This window comes from Hemibagrus wyckioides, linkage group LG10, assembly GCF_019097595.1.
Source record: "Hemibagrus wyckioides isolate EC202008001 linkage group LG10, SWU_Hwy_1.0, whole genome shotgun sequence".
NCBI lineage: Eukaryota > Metazoa > Chordata > Actinopteri > Siluriformes > Bagridae > Hemibagrus > Hemibagrus wyckioides.
In genome coordinates, this window is record NC_080719.1 from 22,100,874 (window position 1) to 22,121,100 (window position 20,227).

At 39.1% G+C, this 20,227-nt stretch overlaps 1 protein-coding gene across 1 annotated transcript in view; it reads right to left on the minus strand.

Annotated features, from left to right (window-relative positions):
- Nucleotides 1–7,199: 7,199 nt before the first annotated feature.
- ell (elongation factor RNA polymerase II) overlaps nt 7,200–20,227 on the minus strand; it is a 32,605-nt gene continuing 19,577 nt past the window's right edge. The window contains exons 5-12 of the mRNA XM_058401020.1: nt 19,429–19,676; nt 18,798–18,922; nt 17,710–17,809; nt 13,311–13,878; nt 12,237–12,303; nt 11,912–12,083; nt 10,822–10,866; nt 7,200–9,623 (exon numbers count right to left, since the gene is read on the minus strand). Coding sequence (XP_058257003.1) covers nt 9,507–9,623; nt 10,822–10,866; nt 11,912–12,083; nt 12,237–12,303; nt 13,311–13,878; nt 17,710–17,809; nt 18,798–18,922; nt 19,429–19,676 — 1,442 coding nt within the window. The 3' untranslated portion in view covers nt 7,200–9,506. The remainder of the gene's footprint in view (nt 9,624–10,821; nt 10,867–11,911; nt 12,084–12,236; nt 12,304–13,310; nt 13,879–17,709; nt 17,810–18,797; nt 18,923–19,428; nt 19,677–20,227) is intronic.

Genomic DNA, 20,227 nt, shown 5'->3' on the forward strand with positions numbered 1-20,227 from the left:
TCACATCTGCTTCAAAATAAACACGGAGGGGTGATAGATAAGCTGGTCTTTACTGCACGAGCTCTTTCTGTTCACTCATCTGATCTTTAACACATTTTGTTTGTCGTTGATTAAAGCTGCGATGAGTAAGACGGTGACGCGCAGAATGAGCTCTGGCTTCATCACGGCCGGTATGTTCAGCACTTCGGTCGATAACGACTATGAATTATCGGATTTGCGACATAATATTTCTGCAGGTTTGCGCGCGTTCACGTGCACCACCGGATCCGACAGCTGCGCGAGCTGGGACAGTTTGCGCAGCATCGTGGTCACGCCAGACCGCATCCCGCAATTTACCATTCCCAAACTAGAGGTGGAAGAACGATACACGCAAGACAGGGAGACACGGCTAGGAGAAGACACAGCCTGGAAAACCCCGGGTGACCTGACCGGCCCTCTCTATTTATCTTCTTCATCTTCTTTTGTGTCTTCATCTTCATCATACTCATCCTCACTTTTCAGCTCATCACCAGCAGTTGGGAGAAAAGCCAGAAGAAGCATTTCAGATCCCGATCACCACAGGCGGATATCTGCGAGATGCAGCCCTTGTACCTTCATGGAAAGTGATCAGTGCTCTGACCCCACCACCAGAGGAGCCCTGTCCCTGCCTCACCTGGCCAAAATCATCACTCCCTACGGCTTCGTAACCTTGAGCCAAAGCCCACAAATGGCCAACGAGGAGGAGCTCTTCCTGCAGGCAGGCCCTCACTTCTGGGCCAGGGGTAACAAAAACATGACCATCAGAAATCTAAGAGTGGAGACTGAGAGCAGTTTATCAGGCAGAGCACTTCCTGTGCAAAGCCATCCACATGCAGACAGTCATCAAGTCTCCAGAGCAATCAGCAGTTCTGAGTCCAGCATGTGTTCAGGTTCCTTTCCTTCTCCAGCCGATGCTAGCAGACCAAAACAGAGCTTCTGGGGAGGTCTGCGCAAATACCTCTCCAATCAAATGTTAACCAAGTCCATCTGAACACCGGACACAACACAAAGTATTTTTAAATTTTGTTATCTGATATTTCTGGAACTTGTTTGAGTTCTAATGTTGTGTGTACCATGTTTACAGCACAGTCTACAGAGATACATACATTACACTTATAAACATTAAGTTCTTGTGTTGTCCAAATATTTTACTCCATCAAAAATTAAATATAAAATTATTTAATTCTATATTTTGACAAGGATTAACAATCACAGTAATGATGAAGAAAAAGGAATTCTAATAACGACTTCATCATATTTTCGTGGGGCAAGAATAAAAAAGGCTAATAAATGTATGAAGAGATTAGTATTTGTTCTTTTTCCTGTTTATGATAAGCGTATTTTTGTGCCTTGTTCCCTGTAAAGTCACTATTCAGTCTTGTAATCTGGCTCTGTGTCTGTGTCTTGGAACTGCACTGTATTTGTCTGATGTCATTATAAAGAAAATGTGAGCATGAAAGGTCAGTTCTTTTGAGTTTAATAGACATTAAACTGCTTCATTCATTTTCTTGGTTGCAGAGGCATGTCAGGGATTACATGGTTGTACAGAAATGTTTACACACATATTATACACCCTTAAAACTTCTTTATCTTTACCCTATTGTGCTTTGTGTTCAAGACACACTGTTCCTGTGCAAAATGTTCCTCTTTACAGTATTCTTCACTAAAAATAATTGTGTACATTATCCATTCCTGTTCCTAGCAAACATGTATCATATAACCAGGGTTACATATGTCCCTTGTTATTGAACTCTAATGTATAATGTTTACAGTCCATGTTGAACTTTGTTAATAAATCCTCATTCTGATTTCATGTAATATCACATGCTTGAACACACTAAAGGTCAGGAACATATTCAGATTTTCTGTTTCTGTATCACTGAAATGCTGGAGTGAAGTGTAACCTCTTTAAAACTCAGTAGGGTTTGACTGCAAGTAAAAAATATATAGAAATAATTATATATGTAAATAATGCATTACTTCAGAACCATTTGGGATAGTGTACTAGTAGGCAGGTAGCTCAAGTGGTTAAGGCTCAGGGTTGTTGACCAGTAGATCGGGGTTAAGCCCCAGCACTGCCAAGCTGCCACTGTTGGGCCCTTGAGCAAGGCCCCCAACCTCCCCCTGCTCCAGAGGTGTATCATGGCTGACCCTGCACTCTGACCCCAACCTCCAAGGATGGGATATGCAAAAAAAGAGTTTCACTGTGTATGTGACAAATTAAGACAACTTAAAAACTTAACTTAAGGATTTATTAAGGACATACAGCACTACAGGAATAAAGCACACAGATTAAACATATAGATAGTTGGAGTCTTCATGATTTAAATACTATGCGTTGTAGGGTTTGACCTACCCTAGTCAATGAGACATGTGTAGACATGTGTATGTGACATGGAGCCATGATTTCTCTGATGGCAGAGTAAGAACAAGAAGTGATATTTAAGATGAGATTTTCTCAACTTGATTCAAAGACCAAATGATTGGTTCAAATCATCCCTTCATTTTTTTCACCACATTAGTTTATAGCTGCAATTAGTTAGTGTTTGGTACAGAAAAAAGTAAAATTAGAGACAATGTGAAACAGTAGTGAAGGTGCTGCAGTGGGTAGCGGTGCTGTGTCTCTGCTCCAGGGTCCTGGGTTTGATTCTGTCACATTTTCTCTCTCTGGCCTTCCTTCCGGTTTAGTGTTTGGACCTGGAGACTTGTGTTAGTTAAGTTCAGCTTGTGATGTTTTTAGTTAAATATATTGAGCACAACCTGTGTGTTAGGTATGGGATCGGTGTGTAACGGATCAGTGACATGAAAACACTTTATTTGTGGGAAATTCTTTCTGAGAACAGAACTGAGGCTTATGGATATCTTGTTGTTTTCTAAAGCTGTTCAGTTTGTATGCAATTGAGAATAGCTTTCCCTCTTGTTTCTTTAATAGTTCCAAAAGTACAAAATATTACACTTTAAGTACCTGGTTTTCTCAAGGGGTTTTCCCTTGCCACATTAACACCTCTGGCTTGAAATTTATGAATTCTGAATTACTGATCAGCTGCTTTGTCAATTTCCATTGTGTTCTATAAATAAAATTGAACTGAATTCATAAATAAATAAGGATGAAGAAATTTCTTAAACATTCACTAAAACACAGGCATATCCTGAATAAATCTGCATTTTCTAATGCTGACCAGTAATCAGACATGGATCATTAATTGTTTGTTACAGTCTGACTGGTTTACCAAATATGTTCAGAATATTCAGTATACTGTGGGGAAAACGATAAACATTTATTCATCGTGAGACCAAACATCAAATCTCAAAACTGCAAAGAGTCAGAAAATGTTTCTATTTTTCATATACGCAGTATGGACACATGCTCAGATGCCTTACTTACTATGCTTGGTTTATTCAGTCAGATACAAAGACAGCTCCTCCATATTCTCCCCTCCTCTACCATTAAGGGTAAGGCTGTGAATCAGTAGTTGAGCAGAATATAAATGGTGGTCAAAAGCATTTGTACTTAATGATCCTCCACCCACACTGCACACGTCTGCTGCGCCTCTTAACCCAATGGCAGAGATGATTACTCATTTTCTGGTTACATCACAACTGAAGCACCTCGCATGTTTATCTTCTTGAGAACATGGTGACGTTCTGACAGCCAATTTTAGTGCATTTGTTCAGCTGGCCAGGAAATGCTACCATATTAAGGAAGACAAAACCTTTTAGGGAACACTGACTGTGGTTTAAAAGGAGTTTACTCTGGGGTTAGGAGTGACTAGATTACAGTACATATTTGTGTGCCAGCCTGGTCACATGGTCAAATTTGGACATTTTCCTTCTCTGAAACCTACAATTTTCCCATTTTATTTCACACATCATCCAGAAGTTAAGCTGCAACTTTTATACCAAAAAAAAAAAAAATCACATTTCATTCCACTTCGACCAAAAGACACATCAGCTACTTCTACACTTATAACCACATCTACTGATGGAAAAACATGATCACATGATCATATCACTTACAGAATCATTCACCTCAAACTGCATCATGAGGTAACATCACATGTCTTATGTTAACATTTAAATGAAATGAGTTAATGATCTGAGGAGGCTTCAGTCTGTAGAAATGCGACTATATTTTCTCTATTTATTCCTATTATAGAGTCCTCTTCCAGTGAGATGAGGCTGATGTATGTAACTGTATCCAGTAGGACTAACTTGCTTTTACACTCATTTAGTTTCATCCACACTTCTGTTAAACACAATACATTAAACTCCTGATCTCTAATAATTTTATTAACAATAAGTGCTTTAAATGTAGGAGACAGTCCGAACAGAAACGGGATTTTGATGGGTGGAGCTCCTTAATCTGAGCTCAATTTACAGAAATTAAACAGGCGGGTGGATTGGCTACAATTTTCTACAGCCTCATAAACCATCTGAGAATGAGGAAAACAGTAATGAATAAAAAAGAAAACTCTTACTCTTGATGGAAAATTATAAAAAAAATAGCCATTAAGCCCCTTGAAGTTTGGGTTTGGGCTTTTAAGAGAACGAAAACCTCAAAATTAGCCCATTTTACTAAAAAAAACCTGCCCAAAACGAACCCAAACTTTCATGGCTAAGATGGGGTTTTTCTCTTTATTTGGGTTACAAAGAATGGGGAAATAATGTTAGAGAAATTATAACAAATTTAGTTTTACAAGTTCCACCAGTTTCTCCGCCAGTTTGGTGGGTAGTGAGGGCAGGGTGTCACCCTCATGAAGGTAAAAAGGTTGGTTAAACTGAAGCATAAAACTTGCAGACACTTGATTAATGTTCACTCCTGTTAAACCCTACGTTGCACACAGATCAGTGGTGTCCAATGTGGTAATAATATCTAGTACTCTCAGGATAGGTATCTGGAATGTGAATCATCATTGCTGATTATTACTCTTTGTCTCAGGAAAACCTCCAGGAAATGGTACAAGGAGAAGGAACCGTCAGAGAAACCTGACTCCTTTTCTGCATGACATCCAATCGTTTTGTGGAAGAATATCAGCGCATTAAGTTAAAACAGTTCTGAGTGTGTTGAAAGGATGTGCAGTATGACCCTCACAGTCTTTAATGATCAGCAGATGTCACTCTCACTCAATCTTTCAGTGAGAACTTTATCCTGGTCAGGGTCACAGTGAATCTAAGCCTATCGTGGGAACACACCCTGGATGCAATGCCAGTCCATCACAAGGCACTATTCACACACTCACTGACCTGTTGGGACAATTTATCCTGGAAAACCCACCAATACATGAAGAGAACAAGTAGAGAAACTCCTAGACAATAAACATGTAGCGTGAGGCAACAAAGCTATCTGCTGTACCGCTCTGCCATCTCTGACTTACAGCATTTAACCATTAAATTCTCAATACCTAGGTAAAGTTATCCACAGATGTAACACTGATGAGTCTTGGGAATAAACTGAATAAATGTAACTGAATACCATATAAACAACACTTCAGATAGAGGATGATTGTGATATGCTTTAAAAGGTGGCAATAATACAATAAAATACAATATCTTCTCTGCAGAAATTCTAGGAATCTATAATATAAAAAAAATAAATAACAAAGGAACTTCATAAGACTTCAGAGATCCTTTCTTAATATATGCACAAAATCCATAGATTTTCAAGAAATGGTTAAACTGTTTCCCAGGTTAGTATCCTGTATCAGGCAAAAAAAAAAAAAAAGCATTATTCTGCCTAATAAACCACCCTGGGTGGGCATGGAAATACCTATTTTTTAAACCCACTTTACCTGACAGCAGATCCAAGCACTGGGGGTAACGCAGAGCTCGTGTTAGTTAATGAGCCACATTATTAACTTGGTTATTACAGCTTCTCTTAAATATGCTCACTTTTTAGCATTTGGGGGAAAAAAAACATTAAATGAAAGTTGTAGCATATTCACCTCCTTGAACGTTTCCTCATTTTGTCATGTTAGAACCTGCTAATGAAATGGCCTTAAGATTCTATTCTATTTTATTTTATTTTATTTTATTTTATAAAGGAGTACTTAGAACAGATGTAACCAAGGATGGTTCAGGATTAGTGTCATAGTTTTAACTTGCTACTACAGAATCCATACATTGTCAGCACATTTTGTCAGTAATATGAGTTAATTGAGTAATACAAGTTAATTGCTCTATTTTGCACCCTAGTGGACCATCATCAGACCATTCATTTTTGAAAAAAACAAAAAAACAACTTTCAGCTCAATTACAGTCCCCAAGACAATTTTAATTTGGAATAGATTCTAAAATCATTTGTTGAACTGGACTAGAGGCCCAACAGTTTGTTTGTCTGACCGCCTGGGATACGTTCCTGAGCTGAACCTGTTTCAGAGAAGGACTGATGACTGAGGCATACCTGGAACAGTCAGGAACAATAAACTGTGGAAAATTTCAACTGGAAGTCTCTCAACTGAGACTCCATAAGGAAACTATTATATTAACCTTGTCAGATGAATAGTGGAATTCTACAGTAAACCAGTCACCAGATGCTTTCTGAGATCAGCACTGGCTAAAGGTCAAAGTGGAAGTGTCTGAGGGCCAGAGTCTGGCAGATCTCTGGGGGAAATTCTTCGGTCTATGCAGAGAGTTTATTCGGTTTGTCTCATCTTTGTAGAGGTCAGCTGGGATTTGAGGCATCGGTGTGTGTGTTACTGGACTCACAATGGGAGGTGGCACACTGCCATGGTGAACTCTTTGACACTAGCATTCTTCTGAAACTGATGCCAATACACAAGGTCAAAAACATTCAGCTCCATGGAAGCAAACATTTTCACACATAGCATTGATGTGTGTGTGTGTGAGTGTGTAACCACTGTGTGCTGAAACCATGTTACTGCATCAGGGTCCCCAAGAAGAGTGGTATCCCTTCTTCCTTGGTGCTCTTTTTTTATTTTCCATGACTGCCTCGGAGCAGAAAAGTGCTGCACTTGCAAATATTTTTAACTGAGGGAAAACCTTTAGCTGGGTTAATTCATGGCATCTAATGAGTCTACACGAAGAACCTAATTTCTTAAATTTCGCTTCCACTTTGTGAACTAGTAATTGTTTTAGAGAGGAAAAAACAGCAGCGGTACATCATCAGGATCAGGAACATTAAAATGACCCCAAAATGTAAAAGGTTTGAGAATTTTATTGAAATTCTAAGACAAATTTCAGTCCCAGTCCTGAACATTAAAAAAAAAAAAAAAAAAAAGCACGCTTTGGGTTTCAGCATTAACATTAAAAATTGATTTCAAAAGCCCCACCCCCTTTTTGTTTTGTTAAAACAGCAGCATGTGTCACCTTCCACTACCCTACACAACACGTCATTTGGCATATTCGAAGCTAATTTTGTTGACAGCATAACTGAAGCAAAAATAAATATTGAAATTAAGACCAATTAAAAATTGAGGTGAGTCCTAAAATAACACATAATAAGGTTGTAACAGTGTTATTGATTGCACCAATTAGCTTTAGCACCAATTAAAACTATGTCCAGGAGAGAAAAAAAAAATCCTGGCAGTTTGTAGAGACAAGGTTGTATTAGAATGTAGTTTCATTTAGAAAGGGGCTTCGATTTCACTAAAATAAGTTCCACTAATATATATCTCTTCATCTAACTGGCTCATCAAAACAAATAGAATCAAATAAACGCCAAATCAATACTGTCTAATATCTAATACAAAACGATCAGCTGCTCCTCACACTGACGGGGAAACAATTCACGGGTATGTTCTGTTCTCCAGTCTAAAATGTTTCCAGAGATGCATCTCATGAGGTTTTATTAGAGATACCCTTCTACAGTAGTAATAAATCTATGGTACATGTTCTGGTCTTCTTTCCTGAACACATTCACAAAAGCATGCACTAAGATGGACGAGACAAACGTCTTCTCGCAACAAAACCCAGGTAAGAGTAACAGCAAGAGGCTGTGCAAAGTGCAGAATTTTAATATTTAAACATAAAAAGCTCAGTATCAGAAAAGATCGTCTGATAAGGTTGAACAGGTGAAGAACTCTTTCTAGACAGCTGTCAAATTTTAAAATAATTCTTCAGACATCTTTACAGACATGATAGGAGTTCTGACTCTGGTCTCCGTTTCGATGCAACTGAAAGGTGAATACTTGATGACAAATACTCAGAGACTGATCGTGCGTCACAGGTTAGCCGTCGTCTCAGTAATATAACTGCAGGGTATGAATTATGGTGGTGGTGGTGGGGGTCTTGGTACATATTTCTCCAAACTGCAAGATGGTCTAGAGTTCTACATTACCAAAGAAAAATACAGTACATCACATGTCCAGCTCATACTCCCACTTACACTCTGGATCTCATCATGTGTGCGCAATCTTGATACTTTAAAGGGATACAGCCATATTTGAGGGATCTTATATAACATTTACCTGATAAACATGACTTGAAATCCAAGTCCATCAAGGCTGGTGTAATGCTTTTGCACATGTTTAATAGTAATAGGTAACTTCATAACAGAAGGGCGGTCACAAACGCAAGACGGCTGCGATCAAGGCACCCGGCTATCGCTCTGAGACACGCCCAGGCTCTTAATTCAATAAGGAAAATGACCAGCTTTGGTGTAGCAGGTTCAACCAAGCCAGAAATGAAAATCAAGAGCATACAGTCAAAAGCCTTTACACATATAGACACCACTGTCGCACCTGTAGGCAGATCATCAACATCCAATGCATGGAAGAGACCGGTACAATATCACACACAGTGTAAAACAGGCTGAACTGGCTTGGCTTGAGATATTCATCAGAGTCCCTGCATAAGCCAGAGAATAAACTTAATGAATGAATGAACTGCAAACTATGGACTACCTGGAACCAAAGGCAGCATTTGCATAAAATACTGATTTTTTTTTTTTTTTTTTTTTTTAAGCTTGGAAAAAGAAAGCTCATACTGAGGAGTGTACAACAGATCTGGTATAAACCCCCAGGAAGACGAAAGAATAAATAATATGAGTACCTTCCATTCAATATATAGGGAAACATGATATTCTCTGAATCTTTTTTTTAATAAACAATGTAAGAAATGTTGAGAAATGGGTTTCAGTGTTGCCTGCCCCAGTTTGTAAAGCAAGGGAGGAAAAAATCCATGGTCTTCTGCTCTGTGGGAGACCTATGTGCTATTAGAGAGCGAACCGAAGCCCAGAAGACTTTTTCATATGCAGTGTAAAACACCTCCCACTCAACCCCCTGCAAAAATGGGGGGAAAAAACCCAGTAAAAGAAAACTGATAACTGCATGTAGTGCCCTCACTAGAGCTGTAGGCCCTCTGTAGGAGGGGTATGGGGGCAGGAATGCTCTTCATGGCATTTTTTCTTAGAGCAATTGCTGTTTTAGAGCAAGCCAGAAAACAGAAATAAAGAAAACTCCCCAGAATCCAGAGTTTCTCTCTCACTGTCTTGTTTCCAGAAAGTAAAAGGGAAAAATAACACAACATGATTAGTGCCATTGTTGAAGTTGCTGCTGATCATATTCTGCTATAAGTTTCTTTATATGTGCCAGCTTGTTGTGGAGATATTCACAGCGGTTCCTCTCTTGGCTGTAGTTGGGATGAGTCTGTGAAGAGAAACAGCGGGAGACGAGTTATGAGTATTCAGTACAAACAGCACCTGTAACATATTCATAAGTTTGTGGGATGTATCTTTGTTAAAATGAAATGGTAGAAATGTTACTGTTAATGTTAGCATTCCATCAATATCGTCAGACTACTCCCAAAACACTTACGAGCCGGCTCATAATACCCGTGGCACTAATAACAGACAATCATGCATGAATGCTTTAAAAAGGCATTTCCCAGCTGATTCGATCTGGGTTAGAGATCACTGTAACATGTCAGGGCTATAAAGAGAGCTGCCTGGCTTTCACAGCACAATGTGAAATAAAAAGTGGCCTGTGCTACAGACATACCGCTTGAGAGTGACACCAGCAGGGCTGCCAGGATTTTATATGCCAAATGTGGCTAGTTTTCACTCATCCTGACTACTTGGTCTAATCATTTTATGAAGTTAATGAGAAATATTTGGGAAGGTGAGTGCTGAGAAGTGCTGAGACCCGCCAACCCCAACACACGCAAAAATAGACATGTTTTGTTTTGGGTTTTTATATGCTGCTAAGAATAAACACAGACACTGTGTCATTATTAAGTTTCACTTTTTGTACTTTTATAAATGATAAATGTTTTATTCAGAAACCATTGCCATAAAGTGCAAAGCTCCCCCCACCCCCATCTTTGAAACTGTGCATGATTATTTTATGAAGACTCATAATAAACTAAGATGTATCGAATTTAAGTTTTGTGTATCGTTACCTCCCAAAAAGATACCATTAACTAGTTACATGCCTCTTTTTGAAGTGAAATTCTTTTACATACAACCGCTGAAATACCAATGCTCACATTTTTTTTTTTTTTTTTTTACAGGTTTCAGAAGTAAGGTTGATTTAGTTCACATCGCTAATTTTCACCTACTGTGAAGATTTTAATACAGTGGACTTTAGTCCTGAGGATCCACTGCCCTACAAGTTTTCTCTACTTTAAACACACCCCATGAAACTGAGTCTGTTCACATTTGCCACTTTCCCACATTCAGAAAGGTGTTACTACTGTGACTAAATTACACTCTGATGATCGTTAATAGCTGATATTTGTCAAACATTCACCAGAAACACAAGTGAGAGCTCTCCTGAGCAGGTTTATGTTTTCCCTGAGTGCCTTATATTTTCCCATTGTAAAAGACAAAGCTCGATATAAACTTACCTTTTTTATTTTGCGATACTCTTGAAGTATTTGATTGTGGATTGTCTGCAAAAATACAAATTAATATCAGTACTAGAACATTAATACATTTTGTAAAGTTACAACCTTGAACTGAAATGGACTGAATCTACACAAAATCTGGCATCTGTGAGCAGAGGTGGAGTCCTGGAGGAGGAGTGATTAATCTCACAAAAGAGTCCACACCTGTGTGTGAAAAACCATAACTCTCTTTATGTCGAGCCGAGACAGCTGACGGGGCAGAGCGGTGAAACTTTCCTGTCCTGCTGAGGTTGTGAGGGTGGCATAGTGGTGCAGAAACCCGGGGTACTTTATGATGAGGAGAACTTTTGCTTAACCTAAAGCATTGGAGTTCCTAAATAGTTTATACCAGGTCCATCTGCAGGCCATCCTCAACCTGTGTATGAAGTGAGTCTAGAGCTTCAAGCCCTGGTGGCAGAGGTCAGTCTACCCCTCAACCAGCTTGCTTATGGTGGAAATGAAGTGACCAGAAATTTCAAGCGGTTCTTAGATGGGGTTGAAAGTAGCTGATGGTCTTCAAGTCCAGCAAACACTGCACTATCTTAAACAGATTTTTCTTTTTAAAAATTAAAGATTATATCGAGTGATGCAAGACACTCAAACTAAGAACACAGACATAAAACCATCATATGGCCTGTTTCTATCGGCCTGGAATTGGAACTGTACGATGGTGGTGTGCGGCATGCCGCAAATGTCTGCTGATGAACCTGACAGCCAACTCAAAAGTGCCATTGTGCCCACTTCTATTGATATCTTTCAAAAGAATTGCTATGGACCTATTCAGGGCATTAGAACGGAGCTTTGTGTTAGTTCTAGTAGACCGTGCAACAATCACGTAGAACCTTGGAGCTCTAACACACCAAGATCCCAAAAGAGATTCTGACTGACCAGGTCATGTACAATTAACAAAATTTGCAACAAAATCCAAATTTGGAACAAAATCTGACACAGGTGAAGACACTCCTTTTCTAAGACTCTTGCTCCATTCACAAGCAGTGCTTGACCCCAGGAATTAACAGACTAATTAGTGTGTATTGTGTGTAGTGGTTACCTTATACTGATCTGTGCCTTGTTGCAGCTGTTTAAGCTCAGCGTCCAGCACAGTGAATTGCCGGGTGATGCCCTCTATTCGTGCGTGGAGTCCCCGGTACTCACTATACTCGGCATTAAAGTCATTCTTATAGCTCTGACGCTGCTCCTGGGAGCTAATCTCAGTGTATTTTCTGCACAGACATACAAAATAAAAATACATTTTACATTAGCACAGACCAGAGAAACCAAACATAACATATGCTGCTTTAAAATGCATGAACCCAATGCCAAATGATGCATGGAGTATTCGTTTAAAATGAAATGCAGAGAGACAGAGTACTTACAGTAAATAGTCTGCCATCACAGATGAAGATGCAGGAATACTGGAGCTGTTGCACATTCCGTTCCGATCTATGAGGAAACAAACATAAGTGGTGAATGCAAGTACAAGGATTCATGCAGCTCAAGGTACATTCAAAGACATGAATTGGATGAAATAGAAATAGTGATGACAAGATGTTTAAAGTTTTAAAGTGTTAAAACTTTTCAGACTGATGTTTGGATCATTCAAGTGGTCAAAAATATAAATCTAGAGGCTTTAAAGGCCAAAAATAAAAATAAACAGCAGATATAAAAAATGAATATATGATAGACACAAACATCTTGTTAAACTGTTCCAGCATGACAATGTCCCTGTGCACAAAGCAGCTCCATGAAGACATGGTGTGGAGGTGAAGGTTGGAGAAGGTGGAAGAATTCGAGTGTCCTGCATAGTGACCGTACTCTGACTCAACCCCACTGAACACCACATATTCCAACATCAGTGTCTAATCTCACTAATTCTCTTGTAGCTGAATGATCAGAAATCCCACAGCCACAATCCAACATCAAGTGGAAAACCTTCCAGAAGAGTGGAGCTGATTGTACGAGGTAAGTGGAATTAAATGGTAATGGGATGTTTAAAATAACATATGGGTGTGATGACCAGGTAAACACAAACTTTTGAACATATATAATTTTCAAAAATATTCTCAAACTAGTGAATAACATTTTCTGACAGCCTCCGACACCGCTACAACACAAGCACTCCAACAGTATACCGAATATAGAGGAGATCAGTCACATTCATACATATCCAACATCCATACTGAGGTCAAAGCCACGATCATATTTTCTCCCCCACTGTGATGTTATATGATATGCACTATTTAGTAAAAGCTAAACTATTTTAGTTGCCTAGATAAAATAGCAAATACAAAAGTAATAACATGTCAGACTATTATATAAAATCTAATATGTAAAAATTGACCAATCAGAATTCAACTGCTCTGTGGTATAAATACACATGAATATATAATGATATACAAGTCTAAAACGTGTAATTTTCCAAATCCTTATATACTCAACACTGTCTGTACCTGTGCTTTTATGTGGAATACTCGTCATGCTCAGGTCTGGACTCGTGTTAACATTGTACAGTTTCTTCAGGTGCAATCCATCACCATCCACCGCTCCTTTCCTGTCCCGCTTCTCCTTCTCTGGATCTCTTTTTCTGGACTTGTCTTTATCTTTGTGCTTTTTGGACTTCTTGGACTTGCTGTGCAGCGAGGGTGAGCTGCTGCGCTCCTTCGATCCTTCCAGACTACAGGGCGGTACAGCTGTGGAGCCCAACACCGCCTCTGTCCGCGTCTGCAGCGAGCTCCCTGTGAAGGCTGGGGTTTGGCTAAGCCTCTCAGCCACTGCTGCCTCCTGGCCTTCACAGTCCCGGCCATTGTGGCTCGAGTCGTTGCTGACGTCCGACAGCGGCTCAAGATGCTGAGATAGTTCCAGTATCGGAAGCGGGGCACTGGATAAGCCGCATGAGTCCTTCCCGTTTGAAGAGTTAATCAACTTTCCGTTGACGGGTGCTGATCCCTTGCTGATCAGATGCGATATCCTGGGCTTCTTGCTTGCCAGGGGATCGATAAAGTCTTCAGTAGTCCTTTTCTGTAAAACAGAATCATGGGAATTATACAAAAGGCAGCAACAAAAGAGCTTAATAAAACAATGTAAAACCTTTTTTCACAAAACTTCTCTATTTGTTAAATGTATGCTATGTATAAGCGGGAGCTCTTGGGGAAACACTTATGTTGATTTCAAAACAGAAAAATAGCTTCCATTATCCTCAAATTGTGCAAAAGTTTAAGCTGCACAAAAGTAATTCATTTAGTACTTTCAGCACTTTCTGATCGCCTAGTCCCAGAGAGAAAAATTACACTTTTGCTTCTGATTTGGTCCAAGTCGGTTTTGCTCCACACACACTTATATATATATATATATATATATATATATATATATATATATATATATATATATATATATATATATATATATATATATATATATATATATATATATATATTTATATATATATATATATAAATATACACACACACACACACACACACACACACACGAAGGAAAGATTTACTTGGGTTTGTGCGAAAACAACTGGGCAAAAAAAATTTTATCAAAAGACTCAGTCATGGGTCAGAAAACACAGGGTTATTTAGCTGTGGCTTAAATAACAATTGAAATGATTTCAGTAAATTGTATACAGTATAATGTAACAATAATAAACAAACAATAAATCAAACAAATAAACACGCAGGTTTTAGAAAAGAGCCTAGGATTGCACTGAGGGCAGGATGACTTCAGAGACCTAGGCATAAGAGTTCAAAGTCCGGTTAAGAGCTGCATAGCTGTGACTGATTACTGACTGCTGATACAAGCAATAAGACAAAGACAATACTCCCTCAAATCGCCCCTATTTCAGCGGAGCAGTAAATAGAAACTGCAATAAAGTTATTAAAATTAGGTTATTTCTCAGAGATGACTATGTTAACACTGGAAAAGCAGAACCAAAACACTCTAGCCTCAAATCTCTTCACTGTTGTTCAGCACAAAAGTACAGAAAAAAGAACAGTGAAGAGAAGCAAAATTCACCCTGGCCACACATGAGGCTTTTTATTTTCTCCCACTCAAAATTCAGGTTAAAAGTTTTGGTCAATTGCATAATAATTAATGGATTGAGAATTAATATAATATGAATAATAATGTAAATATCCATCAGGTCCAGTATTTGAACAGTGATCGTTTTTGTGATGTACAACACCACAATGGATTTCATTTGAAGCAGGGTGTAAACTACGAGTGTATTAACTGTTCAGGTTTTACACACTCAAAAATAATGAGACCACTATGGAGTGATGAGCAGTTTCATGGTCAGGTGTGGCCTGTTTCACATTAAACACAGATAAAAAGGTCTGGAGTTAATTCCAAGTGTTGAAATTGCAGGTGGCATCATGAAGAGTCATCATGTGGTCCGAAGAGGCGCTGGAAGTAAAACAGGCCACCATTGCTGTTGAAATACTTATAGACTGAAGACGAGTAGACATGGTGCTGTTTACTCCCTTTGCAGATTAGAAAGCCAACGTTGGATATGGCTGTTCGAACACTGTGTCCACCCCCACCCTCGTGGACACATCCCTGCTTCAAGCTGGCAGCGTACACACTGAGGAGATTTCCTGAAGTACAGCTTGGGATGAACGTGTCTGTTTTCAAGTAAATGGTAGCCAAGTCAGTCAGGCACTGGCTAATCCATTACTTTAATCAAAATAATTCAAGTATAAGTAGCTAATGTACCAAGAGTGAAAATATACGGGTAGACCGCAGTCATAATTTTCACTCATACTTGTTTTACACAGGAAAAAAAAAAACACTGCTGTCTCTGATTTTCATCTGAATCTGGTACCTGGAGAACTGCGCCTCACAGTGGAGCTCGTTTTTTGAAGGAGTGACTAAAACAAGCTACTTCGAGTGTAAGCTATAGCCATAAAGCCCAATCTTAACACACACTGAAATCTGATTGTTGGAGGAGATATCAAGGTGAAAAATGACACTGAACATATTTGTGGGGATGCAACTTAAAATGCACGTTTGGCTTGTTCCAGCCACATACAGAGGAACAGGAGGTGTTAAAAATTGTACTGCAGCCAGCCACTAGAGGGCCTCAGACGATGCAGCACCCCCCCCCCCCACCTCCCACCACCACACACACACACACACACACACACACACACACACACACACACACTGGGGTTTAGTTGACAATACAATCTGTTTTTATTAGGCTTCATACTGAGAGTGATTTTTTCCAGCTTTTTAAATAAATCATTTGTAAAAATTGAGATAAATGATTTCATTGTCCAGAACCAACAGGCTAAAGGCAACCACCATTTGAGGTTCTGTAGGCCCACAGGTTCAAACTCCTCTCCTCATGCATTTCTGTTACAAAGTAAAATGCAGAATATTTATTCAGGATTTCTTGTTTCTGTTGAGAAGTGATGTGCATGTGTACCACATCGTAGCCTGCTGCTAACAAGAGGAGACAGATTCAGGGGAGATGGAATTCATGCTTTCGAAAATAATCACCATTAACATTAAGTACGTCTAATGTATGTTAATCTCTCTATTGTATGTTAATCTCTCTATTGTAATCCTTTGGATTAAAACTGCAAGCGCCATATTTTTATATTTATTAAAGAAGCACTAAACATATGGGCTGAAAACAGGCAGATTTAAAATAAACATTAGCCAAATGAAACACCACTGATAAACTGTATTTCATATTGATGAACGCAAAACACATTTACACTGATAAAGACCTGCGCAAACTATGACACCCATAAACCATATGACCAAAAGTATGCAGACACCTGACCATTACACAAATATTTGATTAATGAACATCCCATTCCAGAGAATGTCCCTCTTTTCTCTTTTATAGTTATAATCAGCTCCACTCTTCTCTTCTGGATGGTGTTCCACTTATTCGTATCAACGAATACAAAATCGTATCAATGTAATATTGTGTACCAGCAATTAAACTGTTATATAATAGCCGAGATCTGCCTAAAAGTAGCTATGTAGGGTCCAGAATGGTGGGTGCCTGTGAGCTCATGTATGTGGAAAAGGTAGAGCTGCGTGATTAATTCAAATTTATGGTTTATATCGATGTTGAAAAACAAAAATCGATTTTACCATTTCACTTTGGTTTGGCAAAGCGAGCTTCTGTAGTTCTGCTGATTTTATTGAGCATGTAAGCTGCATGTTGAACTGTTTACAAAACTGTCTTTCTTCAGAGATTTTTTTTTTAGGTGACAGCTATTTATTTTATAAAAAGTGATTGTTAATGGTGAAAAGTGAAGTTAAGCCTGCAGTTTGCACTTTACAAATCTCTCATATTTTGTTATATTTCTTTATTTTGCAAGAATAACCAGAACTTGTAAAGACTGGTGAAAGTTTGCACTTTACTAATCCTAAAAAAAGGTTTTTATGTTGTTGTATTGATTATTGTTTTTCTAAAATAACAAGAAAGTTTGCACTTTGCTCTTTTAGTCCAAATAAGCAGTTCATGTGTGGTTATATTGTTTTTGCTCAAATTAAAAAAAATCTATCCTATATTCTCTAGTGTTTCATTCTTTTTTTAAAAAAGAAAAATTGTTTTAAAATCAAAAATCGAATATTGTTTAAAAAAAATTCGGATATTCAGTTTATAGGACATATCGCCCAGCTCTAGGAAAAGGGCAGATAGCTCTTTTCTCAGTGTGTGACACAGCAGGATCAGAAAAGCCTTCACTCTCCCTGGCTGGCAGCAGTCATGTGTCCAGGGAAATGACCAAATTGGGGAGGAAATATGTGGGTGGAAAAATCAAACAAATAACAGAATGGTTTACACTGAATTCTAGCATAGTAGAATATACAGAGTAGACAAACCTGAGATGGAGAGCTACTGGCCTGTTCTTTGTGTGGGCTGACTGGATTCTCCCCAAGCACAAGACCACTACTCTGACCCTTGCACTGAGCACTAAGTTTCCTGTGGACAAACAAAACACACCAAAAGAAGAAATCAGAATAATCAGACAGATAGATGCGGCAATGATGCTACACATATCAATGCAATTATCCTTTCACTTGAATGCAGACATGGGGCAAATGATGGTGGGGGGGAAGCTGATGTTTACAATCACATGCATCATAGAGATTTGATTATTTTCTTGTATAGGTCTTGTATAGTTGTTATCTCGGTACAAAGCAGTTCGTCGTTTATGCCAATACCTTTTACATACCAGTAAAACTGTATCATTATTAGACTTGTCCCAATTTTATGCCAGACTAGGCAAGTGAGCCTGACATAAGGCATAACAACATGAGTAGGTCCATAGCAGAGGGCATTGGGACACGGGGGCCTCTAGGTGAAAAAACAGGCTTGATTATGAGAGTAAAAAACAAGACAGAAGAAGGGTACGTTAGCAAGAGCCGTCGTGACTGTTTGTTTAAATACGTGGCATCTGGCCATAAGCAGATGTTGGACCTCTGCCAGGCACACACACCATTTGGATCACGTATGCTGTGCCATGAGACCTTTGAACTGTTTGGCTGCAGGGTTCTTGCACAACAGTCATTAATTCAGTACCAAGTGTCCGACTGGGTGGGCAGCGGATGTGACGGCTGATAAACGTTATCCCAAGCCTAAATGGTTGGGCTGATATTTCCGACACTGATAATCCACATGCAGGACACCATTTATGATTCCTTCATGATTCATGTTTTAAAGTACAGCTAGATAGCTAAAGTACAGGCAGAAGACAGCACAATTCAGCCTGAGAACATAAAGTAAAATATATCTATTTCCCAAGGTATCAGAACTGAAGGAATATGGACCAACAAATCAGTCACAGAAACACAGGACTGTAATTAATAATTAAAGGCCAGCAGAACAATAGATCACAAGGTTCAAACTGTAATCTCTAAAGAAAAAAGTCACAAGTCTGCATCAGGCTCTGGTTCAATGCTCAGCTTACCGGACAAGGATCCTCTTCAGAATCTGCTGGTCTACCTCAGTGTAGCCAGGCCAATCCTTCTGAACTTCCTTAAACAAACAGTCCTTCAATGTGAAGGTGTTGTCCTTGCTATTCAGATTAGCCACCTACAGGAAAAAAAAAACAGGGAACAAATCTACACCTTCACAAAATTGACACTAACATGCACCAAAACATATTAGTAAAGTGTTGTTTGATAACACTGCTACCCAATGCACACACTTCCCATTTACTAATATAAGCCCCAAAACAAATTATTATTAAACCATAACAAAAATCTATCAGCTTAGAACAAAAATCCTTCTCTGACGTACAAATACATGAAGAAGTAAGCTAAAGCACGTGCTAGGCTTTTCTTGACATGGTAAATTAGCTGAAGTGGAGTGTGTTCAGCAAAAGCATAACAGCACAGCAGATTAGCAACACAATAAGATCAGTAAGCAGGTACCAGCACCTGTTTTTCCCTTTTTTACATCTGAGCTTCCCAAGAAGCCTGTGTGAACAAACATGTACCTTCTGTTCAAATAACGAAATATATTTTTTTTTTCCCTGCAAAAAAAACAAACAAACAAACAAACAAACAAACAAAAACTGTGTTTGCAGTGACATGAACCTGTTGCAGGAGGCTGTCCAAAGTGTCCTTATCCTGGGGCGAGAGGCCATCTTTTGTGAGACGCACCAACAACTCAGGCTTGCGGTAGGGTTTGAGAGCGAGTAAGTGGACCAGACGCTCCCTGAGTGGCCGTGGCTGTGCCGTACTCTTCTTCATGCTGCTGGAGATGAGCACAGGACGAGAGAAACGTCGCAGTGGGGCCACATCTGAGTGCGCCATCGCCGGTTTCCGGATTTGGACCCTTTTACCTAAATGAGGAACAGTATAAAAGATTAGTCAAGCACATTTACATATAAACACACATGCACATACATATTACACACACACACAGATCAGGCATAACATTATGACCACCTGCCTAATCTTGTGTGTTTGAGGACAAAATGTTCACTTGCTGCCTAATATATCCCACCCACTAACAGGTGCCATGATGAGGAGATCATCAGTCTGATTCACGGCACCTCTCAGTGGTCATAATGTTATGGTTGATCGGTGTAGATACATATACACACAAACACACTTTCAATTTAAATCTACTTTCAAACATCGTTTTGTTTTCTGCCTGTATAAATCATGATGGTGAAAAGATTTCCATTAACGAACAGACTTAAATCATCAGTTATTTCCCCACCAGGTGAAGAGTGGCATGGAGATGATGAATGCTGCAAGTGGTTTTTACCTCGGGTGACAAACTGTGGATGATGCTGATAATCAAACTCATTTACTGTTCTCAGCAATATTGCTTACTGGGTTATAAATGTAGGTGTAAGTGTGTGGAAAAAGTGGAACTGAAATTAAA